This window comes from Phalacrocorax aristotelis, chromosome 3 (genome assembly GCF_949628215.1).
Source record: "Phalacrocorax aristotelis chromosome 3, bGulAri2.1, whole genome shotgun sequence".
Classification (NCBI taxonomy): domain Eukaryota; kingdom Metazoa; phylum Chordata; class Aves; order Suliformes; family Phalacrocoracidae; genus Phalacrocorax; species Phalacrocorax aristotelis.
Genome location: NC_134278.1, coordinates 85,044,261 through 85,061,674, shown reverse-complemented (window position 1 = coordinate 85,061,674; position 17,414 = coordinate 85,044,261). Strand labels below are relative to the sequence as shown.

Genomic DNA, 17,414 nt, shown 5'->3' with positions numbered 1-17,414 from the left:
GGACATAAAAACTTGATTATTTATCTTCTTCACTAATTCTTTTCTCTATTTATCAGAGTAAGGTTTTACTTCCCATTTGTTTTCTCATACAAAAAAATTATTCCCCTTAAAAAGTGACAGTGTGTCCCCAAATTTGGGAGGATTAGGAGATGATTCCAGCACTCAAGCACAGTTTAAAGGGAGCCAGCTAGCTGCTATAACTGTAGCAACCACCTAAATGCAATTAGCAACACTACAGACTTTTGACCAGAAATACCTACCTGAATAGAACTGATCATCTTCCTTTTTCCTGTAGGTTAAAGGTTTCTGTTCTCAGCACCGTACCTTTATACAGATATCCAAGAATATTTTTCAAAGCTTAGAAGAAATGTTGTTCCTTCTCGTGTTCCGCAAGTCTTCCTCTTCCTCCCAATCAAATAAGGATAATCGTTTTCTCACCACATAATCGTTTCCCCGCAGTCTTGCTCCTAGTAAAAGCTCACTCACAAGCATGCTAGCACATGCCTTCTTGTCTTAGAGCTGGGCCAGTAAGATTCGTTAACAGGTAAGAAGTGAATGAACACCTGAGGTCAGTAGTGATGAACTGCTGCTTAAGGTATTTCAGGTATATAGACATACATATCACACCCATTCTGAAAATGCAACTCCTTTATCTACTTCAGATTTAAGTTACTGCATGACACAAACAGCGACATATTCTTCCCTATGTTTACTAATAATGCAGAGGAAATTTAGTATTTACTGCTTAGCTGATACTATAAATATGATGCAATTTATTTTTCAAGCCTTACTGAGGCTTTCACTGCTTATTTCTGTATTTGGGATTGGCTGCTCTATAAAAACAACATACTTGAAGAAGCCTAAAAGTCAGCAGAATAAGCTCCATGACCAGTGGACTAATCTTTTCTGGTTTTCCACTAGACCCTGGACACTGCAGTCAGGACCAGTGTCATTACATCAGACCCACCTAAGCCATGAGACCATCATGTCATACCATCCAGACTTTAAGTAAGCAGAGGCAGCAGGCAAGCAGGCTTGGAGGGAAACAATTTTTTTCAGAGTCACAATTCAGGGCATACCCCACTTATTTTAGACTGCTGCTAAATTCACCACCAGCAGGAAGACTTGCTCCCTAAATCCATATTGCACCTTGAAGAAAGCAGCTGAAAACCATAAAGGTAGAGGGAGCTGGCGAGGCAGTAGGGGTGGTATTGCACATGTTGTGGCTTTAGTTTTGCAAACTAAAAACTGAAACTATTTTTCTCACATAACCCATTTGGTCCACAGAAATGCCTTCTGTCAGGAAATGCCTGCAGGATGAATAAAACGTGTTAAAAGAGCTGAGAGGAAAGGGGCAGAGGGACTGAACAACCTCCCTCTCCTCAACACACACAGACACACCCCGAGCTCTGTTCCCATGGGTTATTTGGAAGTTGGCTAATTGTCGTTATCTGCCTTCCAGATGCTTGAAGCATTTTTGGCACCAGGATGAAGTGACATCCAGGAACATTTAATTTGTTAAAAAGGCCAGTTATTGTGGATTTACACAGTACGTACATGCCTCAGGGACAGCCTGTTTGCATTCTTACAGCATAATACCACAAGAGCAGAAAAGGATATAGGAGTAAAAATAAGATTTTTGTACAAAAATTGTAGTGGAATCTTTCAAAGAAAAGGGGGGGAAGGAAATTAACATAACGGGACACCTTAGGCAAAACATCCAAGTTAAACTAACACCTGTCTGCAATGCAGTCAGCAGCAAGGAAGTTTGACAGAACCATTCTGGAAGGTATAACATGTTTACAGGCGTAGATAACCAACATTAATTTTAGCAAAAAGGCATATCAGCACCCTTTTTCAGCTATCTTCTCCTTCACGCTCCAGCTCAGGTTAACTCTTACTCTCTTCAGAAGCCAGAAAATAGATCCTCACTCTGATCACGAGTGATTTCGAAGTGGCCGTTCCGATACGGTCATTTTGACGATAAGCAAAGGCACAAACTTTTACTTCTACTGTTTCCATAGTTGTCCTCTTTTAGCATAAAGTATTTGTAAAACATTTCTTGGAAAGTACCGTTCAGTTCATCTGTCAAAGTCTAGGAGAAAAGGGGATCCTTTTGTAGCAGTGCTCATCAGTTATATCTTGGTATTTAGCTACTTCAGATCACCATTAACACCTCTGTTAGCCTACAAAAGAAATTCCGTTATCACTTTAACTGTCTCATTTAGATGTGAGAAAGTCAAAGGGGAAACAGACTTCAGAGCATAAGGCAAGCTACTAAATTTAACAGAAGTGTTTGTATAGTATAGCTCAGAAATAAACCTGGCCATACTCCAGAGAGTCATGCTGTTATCTGGGTACCCAAAAAGGGCATCACAGTATAAAATCAGCACTACGGGCAAGTTACTACACATATTCTCACACTCCTGTTTAATCAAGTAAATCCATTTGTGTCTCACTTACCCCTCACAGGGCAGGTATCAGAAAATACAAATTTTTTTGGTAATATGTTTGTATCCAAAACTGGATACAATTTGAACCACCTGGCACCCTTCCACAGTCCCAGAACTTGCCATGCTATTCTCTTCACTGAAGGCATATTTTGTTGTTTGCATTAGTCAATATAAATTAAAATTCAAACTGTAAATATCTTCCTATTGCTTTAATTTGTATATGGAATTCCTAAATTCAGACAGAAAGCCTCAAGAGGGTGTCTTCCCGCCTTCCCCCTGCCAGTTGCATGCCCTGGGTTAGGGAGGGTGTCAGTCATTAACATTCAGGGTAGCCAAAAGGCTTCAAGTATGAAAACTTGCGCAGATTTATGCCTAAAAAGTGTCTCCTACTCCTGTTCAACAGGCTGCGTTTTATTCACCATATGGACAGAAACTGGTACTGTGGGGATTGCGTTAGTTACACCATAAGAACATATGCTTCTTTGGAAAAAAAAAAAAAAAACGCAAAAAACCACCCCAAAACACAACACACTGTGCAGCAACTGGATTTTTTGCATAAATAATACAGACCTTGAACCAGAAGACCCTCCCCACTTAGCTTTCCAGCCATCTTCCACAATAAGTTTAAAACATTTAACTTCAAAATAAGAAGTAACACTGAAACTAGGAACAAATCAAAGGCTTACACTTAAATTTTAATTACTGCATTGACATATAGGGAATATTTGATTTTTTTCAAGGTAACTATAGGCTAGCATTTTAACCTAAGCATATTAACAATTCATAATAGTTCATATATGATGCACTTTAGGAACTATAAAAGATTACAGAAGAAAAGAGCTAGGAGAATCTCAAAACCTGACCCATAACCAGCATCCTGACCGAGGACTTATCAGCCTGATACTGTGGAGTATTGCCGTCCCTCCCAGTAAGTAGTTTTGCCAACATCTAATCTGATTCTCTCACTAAGCCCAAATCCAATTCCTCTTTAACTTACTTACAGAAGACATCAGTAGAAACAACTTCTTTCTTTTTGCCAATAGCCTTTATAGATCCTTGAAAGACCTAAAGAAGAACGTAAGACTTTTCAACCTCAGTTTTATTGTGTACGTTTGAGTGGTCTTTAATCCTTTCCTCAAAATTACGTATTAATATGTGTTGATTTTAATTGAGTTCTATCTTCCATTTCTACTCAAGACAGATGCATTCCTTACTAGGACGGTAGATAAGTTTACAGGTAGATAGTGTCATCAGCTGCCTGGTATATAGGGTTTTGGGCATTTCAAGAGAAAGAGAAAAACACTTTAAATCAACAAAAGCAAAATATTCCCATTCTGAAGCTAATCTGCAACCAGTTCCAGCCTGTAATTCAAGGGAGAGTATGAACAAAGAGAATCTAAATACAAATCGAGAGAAGCATGCTAATATTGACTTACTGTAGAGTAATAAAGGAAGGAAGTCAGGGAAAGCACTACTGGAAATGTCATCTTGAAAGATTCGGGGGGGGGGAATAAAATATTAAAGCTTCAGAGGCTTTGCCAACACAGCAAGGAGAGGTTCGTGTTCCTACGTGGATGCTACTGTATTGTTTGTCTGTAATTTGGAGAGGCTTCTGTGCATCAGTAAACTAGAAGATTTTAATTAAAAACTTTTGCATGGAAATACCACCCTCATCTACTTGTTGGAGTGCAAAAATACATTTTGAGATAACTAAGGATTCTACCCGTACCCCACAAAACCCAGCAGCATGTCTCCACTGTAAAGCAGGGAATTAGGCAGAGAGAAACAACATCAAACATCCAAGAGAGTCTGTTTCCTAACTTCCACACTGTATAAGCAAACATTTCTGTAGTCTTTACAGACATGAGCCAGTATCTCCACACAGCTATTTTAATGTGGTAAGCCAGCACATTAATTTCGGCCAATACAGCCTTGGGAATCTCTGCGCTTTATTCCATCACAGAGAAGATACTGCAGTGTGTTTCCTTCCAATAAGTGAATGATACAAAAAAAAATTAGTTCTTGAAAGGGAATCAATACTCCTAACAGTTAAGGACAATGCCAGCCAAATACTACAGGGAAAAACATTTCCAGCCTCAGGACACACAAACCATATTCTTTTCAGGGTGGGGAGTACAGGCAAGATTTGGCTGGGGCATGTGTGTAGGGGGAAGCCTTCCCATAGTCTTTCCCAACTAGCCACATTAACTCATTATAACCCAATGCACAACAAAATTAATTGCACAGGCATTTCCCCCCTCCTCTTTTGTCACAAGAAGATGCTATGTGGAGTTCCTCACCTCAGTTGCGGACATGGAGACACAGTCATTAAGTGAGAAGAGGTACTAAAACTTTTATTTTCAACATCTTGAAATTATCATTTCGCCTCAACAAAATGATCTCAACATCATCACAAACTTGCCATCCCCGGCAACGTTCAAGGTCAGGCTGGGTGGAGCTCTGAGCAACCTGATCTAGCTGAACATGTCCCTGCTTACTGCAGGGGGGTTGGACTAGATGACCTTTAGATAGAATCATAGAATAGTTTGGGTTGGAAGGGACCATTAGAACTCTGTAGGTCTCAACCAAATATCTGAAAGCTACAGTCTACCTACAAGAACGCAAATATTCAAGCCACATAAACCAGAAGTTCAGTTTTCCTATCACCTTATTGTTAAGGTTTTCACATTACCTAGCCCACAAATGGCTTGATTTATAAAAACAGACTGGAATGTCTAAGCTGCTGCAGTAGCTGAGTTTCAAAATTCAGCCTTCTACAGTATCAAGCGTGAAGTCTCAGGTACTCATGTTAATTCAAGAGATGGATATAAAATTATTGCTTTTTTCTTGGTGACCATGCTACTAAAGTTTACTGTGACAAGCATTATTGTGAATGGCACGCAGGATGAACATAAGCAATATAGCGAAACTGGGAAAAAATACATAGTTTCCAACAGATTTCCACAGAACATACCAATTTTATGCAACTTTTCCGAGTTCAAACTTGGAATGTGGCGCTTTGCAGGATTCTCAAGACACCACAGTGTAAAATATTCAACCACCTACCAGCATTAACGATGGCATCAACCTCGAGCAGTGTAATGTCACCTCTATAGAGAGAAACTTTCTCGCTCAGACTTTTCTTCCCTTGCAGGTCGTCTTTAGCGTTTTCACCTACAAACCAAGAAAGCAGTGAAACCGGGTTACAAACGTGGGGCTGAGATCACTATTTACGGTATGAGCAGTTCCAGTTACACTATTGCTGTCAGACTGCAGCATCTTTCGGTTTCGCCTCAAGAGGGCACCAATAACTCAAAGATACCGGCATTTCCCTGAAATCACACTACTTGCTTTCTACTTGTTTTCAAATACAAGCTACTATGAAGCACTGATTCCTTGCCCACATACCATTTGATTTAAAAAAACCTGTAGAAATATACACATTTATTTGAGCTAACCCCATCAAATAATTTTCTTTGGTAACCACAAGGGTGCAAATTACAAAAAAGTAGAAATTCGTTAAGATCGTCTCCCTACTGAAGCAATAACTTATCCAACCCAGGTTTATTCCAAATGTGTACAACAACACACAAGCACACCATTTGTCAACAGCTCCAAAATTCAGAATTATCCCTGGCAGCAAGTAGTGGGGAGAAGAAAAACCTGACCGAAAACAGCAGAAAATTTAAAACCTGGAACTTTGCCACCTTAAATTGCTCAGCTGGATGGTGGAGTGAAGACACAACATACACTGCCTTTCAAAATATTTGTTCCTAGACAATGTTATACTAAGTCCCTTATTCTGGTAAACTCTTAATTTTTGCATCACCAATTCACTTCATTTGCATCATACTCAATATATGTAACAGTTCAGTTACCTCAAATACTTCTACAAACACATATTGGCCAAAAGCTTAAACTAATCTTGCACTGTTAGACATCCACATCATCAGCAAAGAACTACGGAGAGAAGGAAAGACCGCTTAATTTATTTTTATTATTATTTTTTAAAATTAATTCTTTCCAGCACAAGCCAAGTGCCTCAAGAGGCTTGAGTTCATATTTTGGCCAGAAATAGAACTGAATTGCTAAAGTGACAACTTAAGTGGGAAACAGTTCCCAATGTTCAGAACAAGCGATATCTATTTGCAAGTAAAAAACCTCAAGGGAGGAGTTAATGAGAAGGTAGACGCAGTCCAAACAAATTTGGCCCTTTAGTTTTTACATCAACCTTCATTTTAATCAATTTCCACCAATTCAAGTATACCCGCTCAAATTTGTCAGCGTTAACAAGCAACCATAAGTAAAAATAAGGAAGTCGCATTTATTTTAGATCTTGCTTCTCTAACTTCAGCACAAATGACCGATGTCATGGTTTAGCCCCAGTCAGCAACCAAGCACAACACAGCCTTTCACTCACTCCCCACCGGTGGGATGGGGGAGAGAATCGGAAGAGTAAACGTGAGGAAACTCACGGGTTGGGTTAAAGACAGTTTAATAGGTAAAGCAAAAGCTGTGCACAGAAGCAAAGCAAACCAAGGAATTCAATCACTCCTTCCCATGGGCAGGCAGGCGTTCAGCCATGCCCAGGGAAGCAGGGCTCCGTCATGCGTAACAGTTACTTGGGAAGACAAACGCCATAACTCCGAACGTCCCCCCGCCGCCTTCTTCCTCCAGCTTTATATACTGAGCTCTATCCGAGCTGAAACCAGGACAACTGGTATCAGAAATCGTTGTTTATCTCAACCACTCCAAAGTAGCTAGTCTCACTCAATTCTACTTTAGATCAGCTATCACATGCCTATTGCAAAACCCATGCCACCTCCAGCAAAAGATATGTTGCCGCTATGACGTACATTAGCATAAAGGTAGTCTTGTATTCAGGAGTTTGATTTCTGTATTTGTCTTCTAAAGTGACTATTTTATTGCCACCAGATCATCTTCAGTGTCTTAACCAAAGCAACGAGTGTTTCTGTGGAAAGGTATCAAGTTATCATGATAATAAAAAGAACCTTGTATTACTCTAACCTAAAGTTTACCGTTCATCTATTTTTCCACAGAAGATAACCATCACGGTTAGCTGTTGAGTTGTATTAGACTAAAAATCAGCCTTTGTGACTGACTTACAGAGTCTGATTTATTATCTGCTTCCACGTTAACTGCATTCTGCCAGCAAGCAGGACAGTTGTTTTCCCCATCCCTCCCCCAGTGAGCGTCCTACTGGAGCTCTGCCAAATTTAAAATGCACACCATCATCCTCCCCCTCCACCTTCTGCCCAAGTTACTGCAACACTAGTTAACAGCAAATCAAACATGCTGAATTGTCTAAACAAAAAACACCTAAATTTAAATAGGAAGTACAGTTTAGATACTACAGTAGTTGTGCCAATACAATACAAAAACAAATAATGCAAAAAAATCCACCAGGAAGAGACACGAAGACAACAGATACCACACAATTAAAAAAGCTAATTCTCATTATCCCTATTTTCCGAGTCAGAGGGAAAGCAGAGATGGCCCTTAAGTCAATTCACCAGCAAGGTCATCCAACTCTTTCTGTAGGCTGCCATGCAACACAATGTTACGCACACCGGCACTGCTGCCCAATTTTCTATCCTCCACAGCCTTCACAAGTTTGCCGCTAGGTCTCACTCTCTGCAAGTACTGGAATATATTTGAGTGTGGTTCTCCTGAGACCCCTTCCCCATGGAAAAGTGGTAGTAAATTCACTGCCTCACGGGGGGGAGCCCAGAAAAAAAAAACAAAAACCCCACTCCTACATGTTCTACCACGTCCTCTTCCACAAGCCCCATACCTGCCCCACAGTTCTTGGCAGAGCCCTGATGACCACTGCCTTTAATACAGTTCAGCAGTAAAAGCATATGCCGCCTTGTATCTCTCTGATACATTACCCTCATCTCTTTCAATGAAAGCCTGATTTAACAGAGGATTTGAGCTCACACTCACTTTATTTCATTCTGGTTGTTACAGAAGGATGCTCAACAGTGATGGAAGTCGCGGAGAGCTAAGTGTTGTTCACAAAGACTCTCAAACAAGTCTACTAATATGCTGCTGATTACAAAAGTAATCCCAGTATCATAGAAGTAGTTGCAGGAGAAATGACTTTTGCCATCTGTTAAATCTCTGGGGCTGGCAGAGAATATTTCCTAAAAAAGCCAAAACTGATACCCGATTTGGGATACTTTCTTCTCCTGTAATCAATTTAGTCATCTTGGCAGGGACAGTTAAGTCATTCCTGGACGTTACAAATAACTTGCTTCCCACCTTTGCCTCCCATCTCTTCCTTCATCACACACATTTTTGTCTACTACTCAGATTAAAAAAAAACCTGCACTCATTCCCTTCGAAGACTTTTCCCAAGGTAATGATGGAGCTCAGATACGTGAATAAGTATGGTAAGTCCTCAAATATGCCCAAGAGACTCAAATGCTGTGGTGTGATACTGTAATACATGGTGCTGTGACTCAGCAAGGACAAACCAGCAATTCCAGGGCACTGCCTATTTTGCAAAGGATGCACAGCATGCGTACATACTAAGGCATACTAAGCAGTGACAGATTTACCTTGCACTTGTAGCATAATGAGAATATTTCTTGCTCTCATTAACGAAACAGCTTTACATACAAGAAATAAATTCTCTAAAGTGGTTGCTATGTAACCTAGTCAACAAAAGACACAAAACAGAAGTGGAGTCCCTAGGCTCAAATGCCTAATTTTTTAAGAGATAAGAAAGCCTCCTTGCCAAGCAAATAAAACTTTCAAGTCTATCTCCACATTGGTTGTCCAGGATACACCCTAAAGGCAGAACAGTTGGAAAGCTAGGAAAATTCAGATACACTCCAGTCCTTAAAACAGACAAACAAAAAAAACCAAACCAAACCAAACCAGACAAACAAAAAAAACCAAACCAAACCAAACCAGACAAACAAAAAAAACCAAACCAAACCAAACCAGACAAACAAAAAAAACCAAACCAAACCAAACCAGACAAACAAAAAAAACCAAACCAAACCAAACCAGACAAACAAAAAAACCAAACCAAACCAGACAAACAAACAAAAAAACCAAACCAAACCAAACCAGACAAACAAACAAAAAAACCAAACCAAACCAAACCAGACAAACAAACAAAAAAACCAAACCAAACCAACAAACAAACAAACCCCAAAAAGAACCACCAAACCAAAACCCACCCACGCCCCCCAAAAAAACACACCAACTAAACACACACTGCATCAAGGCTATGACAAAGTCTGCATCAGTTTTAGATGAGGGCATCACAGACTCCAAGACTAGAAAATACTTTGTTTGGTCTGCAGCTGTGTATTTGAGGTGGTTTCAGGACCAAGTAGCAAGCAGAATAAGAGAGACTGAATATTCTGCAGTACCCTCACACGAATCCCAGCATAGCTACAGTAAAATTTAAGAGGCACTAGAAGATGTTTTAGACCACCCAGATGGGCAGTGAAGACTGCCTAGGAAGGAGGACTCCCTCCCTGCTGGAAGAACTGCTCCCATCTCCTTCATCACCATAGCTCTCCTGGCTCACAAGCAAAACCCAACACATAGTGAGCACCTGCGCAGGAAGCCTAGATACTGTCAGATCACTGCTTTTAATCAAGCCACGGTTAGTAATATGCTAAAATAGCTGTTGAAATAGGACTGTGGCAGTCTTAAGTAGGAGCAATAGCTTCTGCTTTTTTGGGGAGTTTTATGCTTGTATAACCCCCAGGGAGACCCATTTCCGGAGTCTTCAGTCCCTCTGGAATAAGACACTGCCCCCACCTCTACCCCATGTCCATCTCCATTGAAAAATTACAAATACAGGCTTTACTGGGAGCTGCTCCTTAAGGGGAGAAAAAAAAAACCAACAAAACAAAACACAACCCAAAACCAAACAACCAAAAAACAAAACAGAAGCCCATGATCAGCTCTCACAAAGCAGTGATCATCAGCATTAGTTTGGCCATCTTGATTTCCCCCTCTAACTCTCAGTGATTTTTTTTTTTAATTCATTTTTAATTCCTTAATCCCAAACTTGTCCAAACAGTTATATATGTTGTGTGAACAGCAGGATTATGAATGGATTCAAACCGCAGTTTAAGCGCATTAACATTTCCGGTATTTCATTACAATTATGTGTGCCTGTCAAAAGCAAATAAACCCTTTTTTGTTTTGTTTAATGTGAATTTTACAAGGTGTGTTCATCTCAAGTCTGGTTACCTGATTTCTGAGACAGTGCAATCCCAGAGTTTTCATCCCTGATAACTTCCCAGGACCAGTTAATGCCAGCCCTGCCTCTGGAATAAAAGAGCCCTAATGAATTCAAAACCTTGTGCTAAAAGCAGGGGACTGTAGCATCTCCCTTATGAGGAAAGGCTGAGAGACCTGTGTTTGTTCAGCCTGGAGAAGGGAAGACTGAGGGGGGATCTTATCAATACTTAGAAATATCTGAAGGGTGGGTGTCAAGACGATGGGGCCAGACTCTTTTCAGCGGTGCCCAACAACAGGACAAGGGCCAATGGGCACAAACTGGAACAGAGGAAGTTCCACCTGAATATGAGGAAAAACTTATTTCCTGTGAGGGTGACAGAGCAGTGGAACAGGCTGCCCAGAAAGGCTGTGGAGTCTCCTTCCCTGGAGACGTTCAAAACCCACCTGCACATGTTCCTGTGACCCCTGCTCTAGGTGTACCTGCTCAAGCAGGGGGTTTGGACGAGATGATCTCCAGAGGTCCCTTCCAAGCCCTGCCATTTTGTGATTCTGTGAAAGCAATGATCTCCCATACAGGTAGATTTCACAATCATTTAGAGCTTTCAGGTTCCGATGAATTCAAAGAATGAACTGGCATATAAAGAAAACTATTTAGGGAAGAGGGTAAATGGAATACTCACAAACTTTTGAAATGCCTTTCTGAATTCCACTCACAGCAAAACACAAACTCCATCGTAAAATGACTGTAGGCATAACTACAGTCAGGTCAATTCTATTCATTTGAAAGAAATGTAATTGAATTTGCAAAGTGAGACACAGAGATGTAAAGCAACCCCACATGTACACCAAAAATCTGCACATTCACAAGCGATGACCTAACAGAACCCTAAGGAGACACCCAACATAAAAGCAGTCCATAAGACTTAAGTTTTGAATTTTTTCCCAAGTGCCTACTCAGGCTCTCTGCCAGTTTTCTGACCTAAGTAATGCTCAAATCTTCCTCTTCTGCCTCACTAGCCCTAATTCAGATCGTATCCATCCCTCCTCTGGGTTGATTTTGACAAGGGGGGGGGGGGGGGGGGGGGGAAACCACAAGAAACAACATCTGCTAGGGAAATGTAGCAGTATACTAAAACATGGCTAATACAGAAATAACAAAAATAAAGACAGCTTTTTTAAAAAAAAAACTCCAGTAATGCAAGAAAGCTTGTTGTAGCTCCTATCAGAAAGCAAAGTCAATGGTCACTAAATCCCTGAGGTCCCTTCCAACCTGTGATTCTGTGATCTGTGTAGCCACACACACAAAGGATAGGGTTGAACCTGCCACATCCTTCCCAAAATCTGTTTTGTTTAGGCTGTTTTTCAAGATACACAACAGTGGAGACACCACAAATGCTCTAGGTCCTCCGTTCCCCCCAACCCCCGGCCTCAGGAATATGTATTAAGGTGAAAATCATCATCATAAACAGTTGAAAATTTTTGTCCCACCACCATTTTTCCCTCCAGATTTGCTTCATCAGCTTCTATCCCTCTGTCTACCCAACCCAACTTCCTTTAGTTTTTTTCTCCCAGGTCACACCCTTTGAGCCTTTACCCATGCTCCCAACACCTCTGAGCTCTTTCTAGCCACATCCTTCTTGAAGGATCTTCTTAAGCTGATGTCTTAACACCAAGTACAGCAAATAGACAGTCCTATGCCTCAGCTTTACTTACAACCCCTTCCAGCTCACACCGAAGGAAAAGGATCCTTACATCTTATACATATGCAGAAAAACACATTAGATGTAGTGAACAAAAACTGCATTTGGAAACAAAACACAGTAAGTTCTTCACAACTAGGAGGAAAAAGGACTTCCAGAACAGCTCACTAGAGGGAGCCCCTATAAAGGGCATGAACATGCTCAGCTGGTGTGATGGAAAAGGGTGGCACAAACTTAACATTGTAAAATCAACTCTGAAACTGAGTCACTGCTAAAATATCCAGGATTTTATAGCCTAGTACACTTTAAAATATGTTAATTTTTGAAACAGGTCTCACACATCCAATTACAGAAATCCCTACAGCAATACCAAAGATCTTGCAACCAAAGGGAGTAGAAAAACCTACAGCTGGAAGAGCTTCTGTTAAAAACACATTTTTATTTTAAAACTATTTGATAATAAAGGAGTAGAGCGCTCACAAAATAGTAAAAATAGTTATTAAAAGCCCACAGTATAAAGCGATACCTACAGCCAAGAAAGCAGCTCTTGGCACTCCACGAGCAAAAGCAGGTAAGAGGAGAAATGGAACAAGTGTAAGGGATTTACAGCAGCTAGGCTCAGAGGCTTGCGGTATTAAAACGAAATTGTGTTAAACAAGTCAGGACGACTTAATGGTTTTTTTCCTCTAGTTCATAAAAACAGGAGTAACAGACTGAATTGCAAGAAACAAAGCTGAAAATGGGAGTGTTTCATAATTTATAGTCAGCTTTAGAATTCACAGCTGAAGGAAGTATATTAATTCCAAGTCAAAAATAAGTAATAAGTCTGCCCGCTATCTCATCCCTGGTATAACAGCTACTAGCAGGAACATGTATCCCCACAAGAAAGGCTTCTCCAACAGCAGTCTATAACATGATCTGCAAACAGCGCTGGGAAAAGAACCTGAGCAAGCCCCGACATCAACCCCAGCCAAGAGCCAGCCCTTCCACTCCCAGAAGAACCCTCAAAAAAAGGCTGGACTGGGACACTGCTCCACTTTTCCTGGGCTGCCAAAGAAACAAAGGAGTTGAGCAAGCTCTAAGAGTGCATCTGACAACAGGGAAAGGTACAGCACCAATCCTGCTACACACTCTGTGCACTCTTCCCTTCAGTGCTTTTTTTAATGCTTTGTTTTTACAAGCGTCTTGTACAGATTAAAAGTTACAAAATATTAGCAATTACTAACCTCACATTTAACACAGCTTTCTATTCTATTTGTTTCTGTATAGGCTTACAGAGTGTTAGAGAAGACAGGTTTTAAGATCTGTTACAATACATGCCGCCTCCTACTCCTATTAACCATGGATGACTCTACAGGAAAGGCAATTGCTTATCTAAATCAGGAGAAGCATTATTTCTATGTGTTCCATCACCAGGGGGAAAGCATTCACAGGTGCACTATAGTACTTCAGATTTGTAATACAGATTTGCTCTATCACTTCTTGGACTTAAACGAGATCAGAACCTGAGCACAAGGAAGAAACATCTGTTGCAGACAAATCACTTTCCACCTAGCCAAAAATGCAGCACACCATGCAAGTCAAAGCCACTTGATGAAGAACACCACCTCTCCGGCTGCATACTCTGCCAGTATGCTCTGTTCCAGCTAATTACAAAGTGGCGCAATTGCATTAGCCGAGGACTATAGCCAAGCACAAAGCTTATGAGGCATACGGGCACCACAAATCACAGAACGGACGAGGTCGGATGGGACCTCTAGAAATTGTCAAGTCCAACCTCCGTGCTCAAAGCAGGGTCACACCCAGAGGAAGTTGCCCAGGACCCTGGCCCAGTTGGAGTTTGAGTATCTCCAAAGACAGACTCCACCACCTCGCTGAGCAACCTGCTCCAGTGTTCAGCCACTCTCACAGTATGTGTTTTCCTACACTCAGAAAGAATTTCCTCTTTCAACTTGTGCCCACTGTCTCGTCCTATCACTGTCTATCGCTGGGAAGAGTCTGGCGCAATCTTCTTCACACCCTCCCGTCATATGTTTATAAATATTGATCAGATCCCATCTGGGGTGTCTTTTCCTCAGGCTAAACCCCAGCTCTCCCAGCCTTTCCTTTGCAGAGGGAATGCTCCAGTCCTTTCTTTCTTTTTTTTTTTGCTCATCTGGTGCAGCAACTACACTCCCCAGTTTTGTAGCACTCTCAAATTTGCTGAGGTTGCGCTCAGTCCAGGTCAGGAGGTCATGATATCTCCCGTCCAAGGTTTTTCAGGAGATATGACATATCTCCACAGCTGAGGACATGAGCATCACTTGATGTCCACTGGTTAACTGTGGAGCTCACATCCAATGAACCACACCATAATGGAGTTCAACAGTGCTATAAACGCACCCCTCTAAAGCTGATGCAAAAAGCCCATTACTAACTCACCTGGTCCAAGTTAAATGTAGTGATATGGCTATCAACAGCCCATAAGCAGGACTGTAAATATGAGCCTCTACTTCTCAGTCACTGAATGACTGAATTGGAACCATTGAAGACTATGGTATACATTAAAGAGTGTGAAGTACCATGAGAATGGATAAAAAATAGCCAGTCAGTCCTACCAACCCACACAGCCCTCATGCAAAATGCAGTTATTCTTGTGCCACAAGGGTCTTGCATAGTCCTTACGGTGTTATATTTCACCTTCTTCCTCAGTCTATCCCACACAGCTCTGTATGTCCCCCAAAAACAAAACTGACAGGCAAAAACCCCCTTTAAGTCTGGGAGCAGAGGAAGGAGAGCGAATGGAGAAGCCTGTCCTCTTTTTAAAGTTCTTGTAAAACAAAAGAAGACTTGGTATGGAGTACAAAAGTACCAAAGACCAAAGTTTGAGAAAGCAATAATAACAAACAAGGAGAACAAGAAAAGGAATACATTCTCATTTCCCATTTGTGATGCAACCTGGTTGGCAGGGACATGCAATTGTCAATTCATAAATCAAAGTCTCCTCACTTCAGTGGCATGCACAGTGACAGCAAAGACACAACGAATTATGCTGAGGCCTTAGGGTATTTGTGTGTTTACTCAGAGAGTCAGCATCCAGCTGCTGTGGCTGCTACGTTTGCTTCTGCTGGCTTAAGATCTTGCGATTTAGGGTCCATAGGAACGGCTGCTGGTTTAGCCATGACCCAGAAGGAGACACGTTTTGTGTTTTTCAAGAAATTCCTTCAGTCACTGTCTTGTTTGGTGGGGTTTTTTTAATGTGAACCTTCAGAGGGATTCAAGACTCTCTGACCATATGTTGCAATAAAACTGCTGTTGGACAGTATATTTCCTAAGGTCTTACCAGAGCCTGATTATCAGTACCTCGGTCTGAAGGACAGCAAGAATTGCAATACACAGATCCTTCCTCCAGAAGAACAGTGTGCATTGTACTGAAGTACATTAAATCGTCAACCAAGGTCAGATGGAGGCAAGAACTACACTGCATCACCTCTGACTTAATTCCTACTTTAACACCTCCCTCTACTACAGAGGCCTTCTAATTAAGAACGGAAGTTCAAAAACTAAGAGGAAAAAAATATTACACTCTCTTAGATGACTGTTCATTGCCTGTATGTTGACTGTATGTTGCTACTTTCCTGTAAAGCTAAAGGGTGATGCTACTTCACTAGATTCCTTTGAAGACAAAGCAGAACGCCTTCACTTGTGTCTTGGTAATACCACAGCATTCATACATCTGTTCCTGGAATGTTCAAATCAGTCCAGTACCTCCTGGTATAACTATGAACCTTCATTCAAGACTCACACTACCAGCAACACCATATTCCTTCACTCAGCTTTAGAAGCTGGCTGGAAAAAGAATGCCTTTTCATGAGCAGCCAGGTGTGTTTGGTCTTGTCCAGCATCTATTTTATTCACCAAGTAGCGAAAACCAATTTTTAGTAGGTGTGCACAGCACATACAGCATCAAGCAGAATTAAAGTCAGTTTATAGTGGGGAAACTACAAATCCATTAGCTTACTAACCAGTCAGACAATTTTTATTCTACATTCTCCGCTTTCTGAATTCCCTACACCATTGCTAAGCGACAGCTTCTCTAGTCAGCAATACAGCCTTCTGTAGTACTTACTGCATCGCTTGGAAGTAAAAAGTTACTACCAGCAAACTATGAAACTTCTGCAAAACTGTCAGCAAATACTTCACGGCATTGTCATTCAAGAACCTCTCTGCATGAGATATAGTGACAACTGCTTACCAGATGGGAGCAGGAGCTTTAGTTTTCTGGTACCAGGGGACAGGTAGGCAAGTTTTTATGCAGGTACAAAACATAATGTTTTCTGCATTAAGACATAAAGCTTGGTGGGTAGAGCTTACCCCGTTGCATTTCCCTTCCCCTACTCCCTGAGATACCACACGTCATTTGCTACCCTAAGAAACAGCAGGGCTTCAATCCAAACAGCAAGGTACAGAAGAAAATCTTCAATATTTGAATAGGACTCTACCAGACCAATTAGTGTTGCGAGTCATACTTGCTTACTTTAAAGACATGAAAAATAGAAAGTAATACCAACTCACAAGCAGTTACAAATTCACTAGCAGTTAAGAGAAAGATTTAGCTCTAACAGACACAGCAAACCTCAAAGCCCTTAAGTCAATATAGGCATGTGTTGGTGTGCATTGCCTAGTCTGTCTGGATTTAGTTATTTGCAATACACTTAGAAACCTTCTTATGTAAGAACTCTGGTAGCAATACAGAAAGGTGAAAAAACGGAATGCTACTTTTTCTTTAAACCTAACTGATCCATACCCTCAGTAACAGTTTGGGGTTTGCTTTCAGTTTGTACAGAGTCATTAAGTATTCCCACAAAAGGACAGCACTGCAACACACAATATGTTTGTATGAGAGCAGTGCCTTCTTTTTAAAGAGTACCTTATTCACACAGAAAAGATGACATTAAGCATACAGGAATACATCCAGCGCAGGCTGAACTTCAACTACAAATAGTTTTTGTGCAGCAAATGAAAAACAACACCTTTACAGACTAAC

At 41.0% G+C, this 17,414-nt stretch overlaps 1 protein-coding gene across 17 annotated transcripts in view; it reads right to left on the bottom strand.

The window, feature by feature from the left end:
• The window catches only part of MACROD2 (mono-ADP ribosylhydrolase 2), a 911,164-nt gene that overhangs the window by 879,258 nt on the left and 14,492 nt on the right, over positions 1-17,414 (bottom strand). For 14 of the 17 annotated variants that reach the window (XM_075088273.1, XM_075088274.1, XM_075088281.1 and 11 more), the window contains exon 3: positions 5,520-5,627. The exons of the other annotated variants lie outside the window; for them this stretch is intronic. In XM_075088273.1, coding sequence (XP_074944374.1) covers positions 5,520-5,627 — 108 coding nt within the window. The remainder of the gene's footprint in view (positions 1-5,519; positions 5,628-17,414) is intronic. 17 annotated transcript variants of the gene reach the window in all.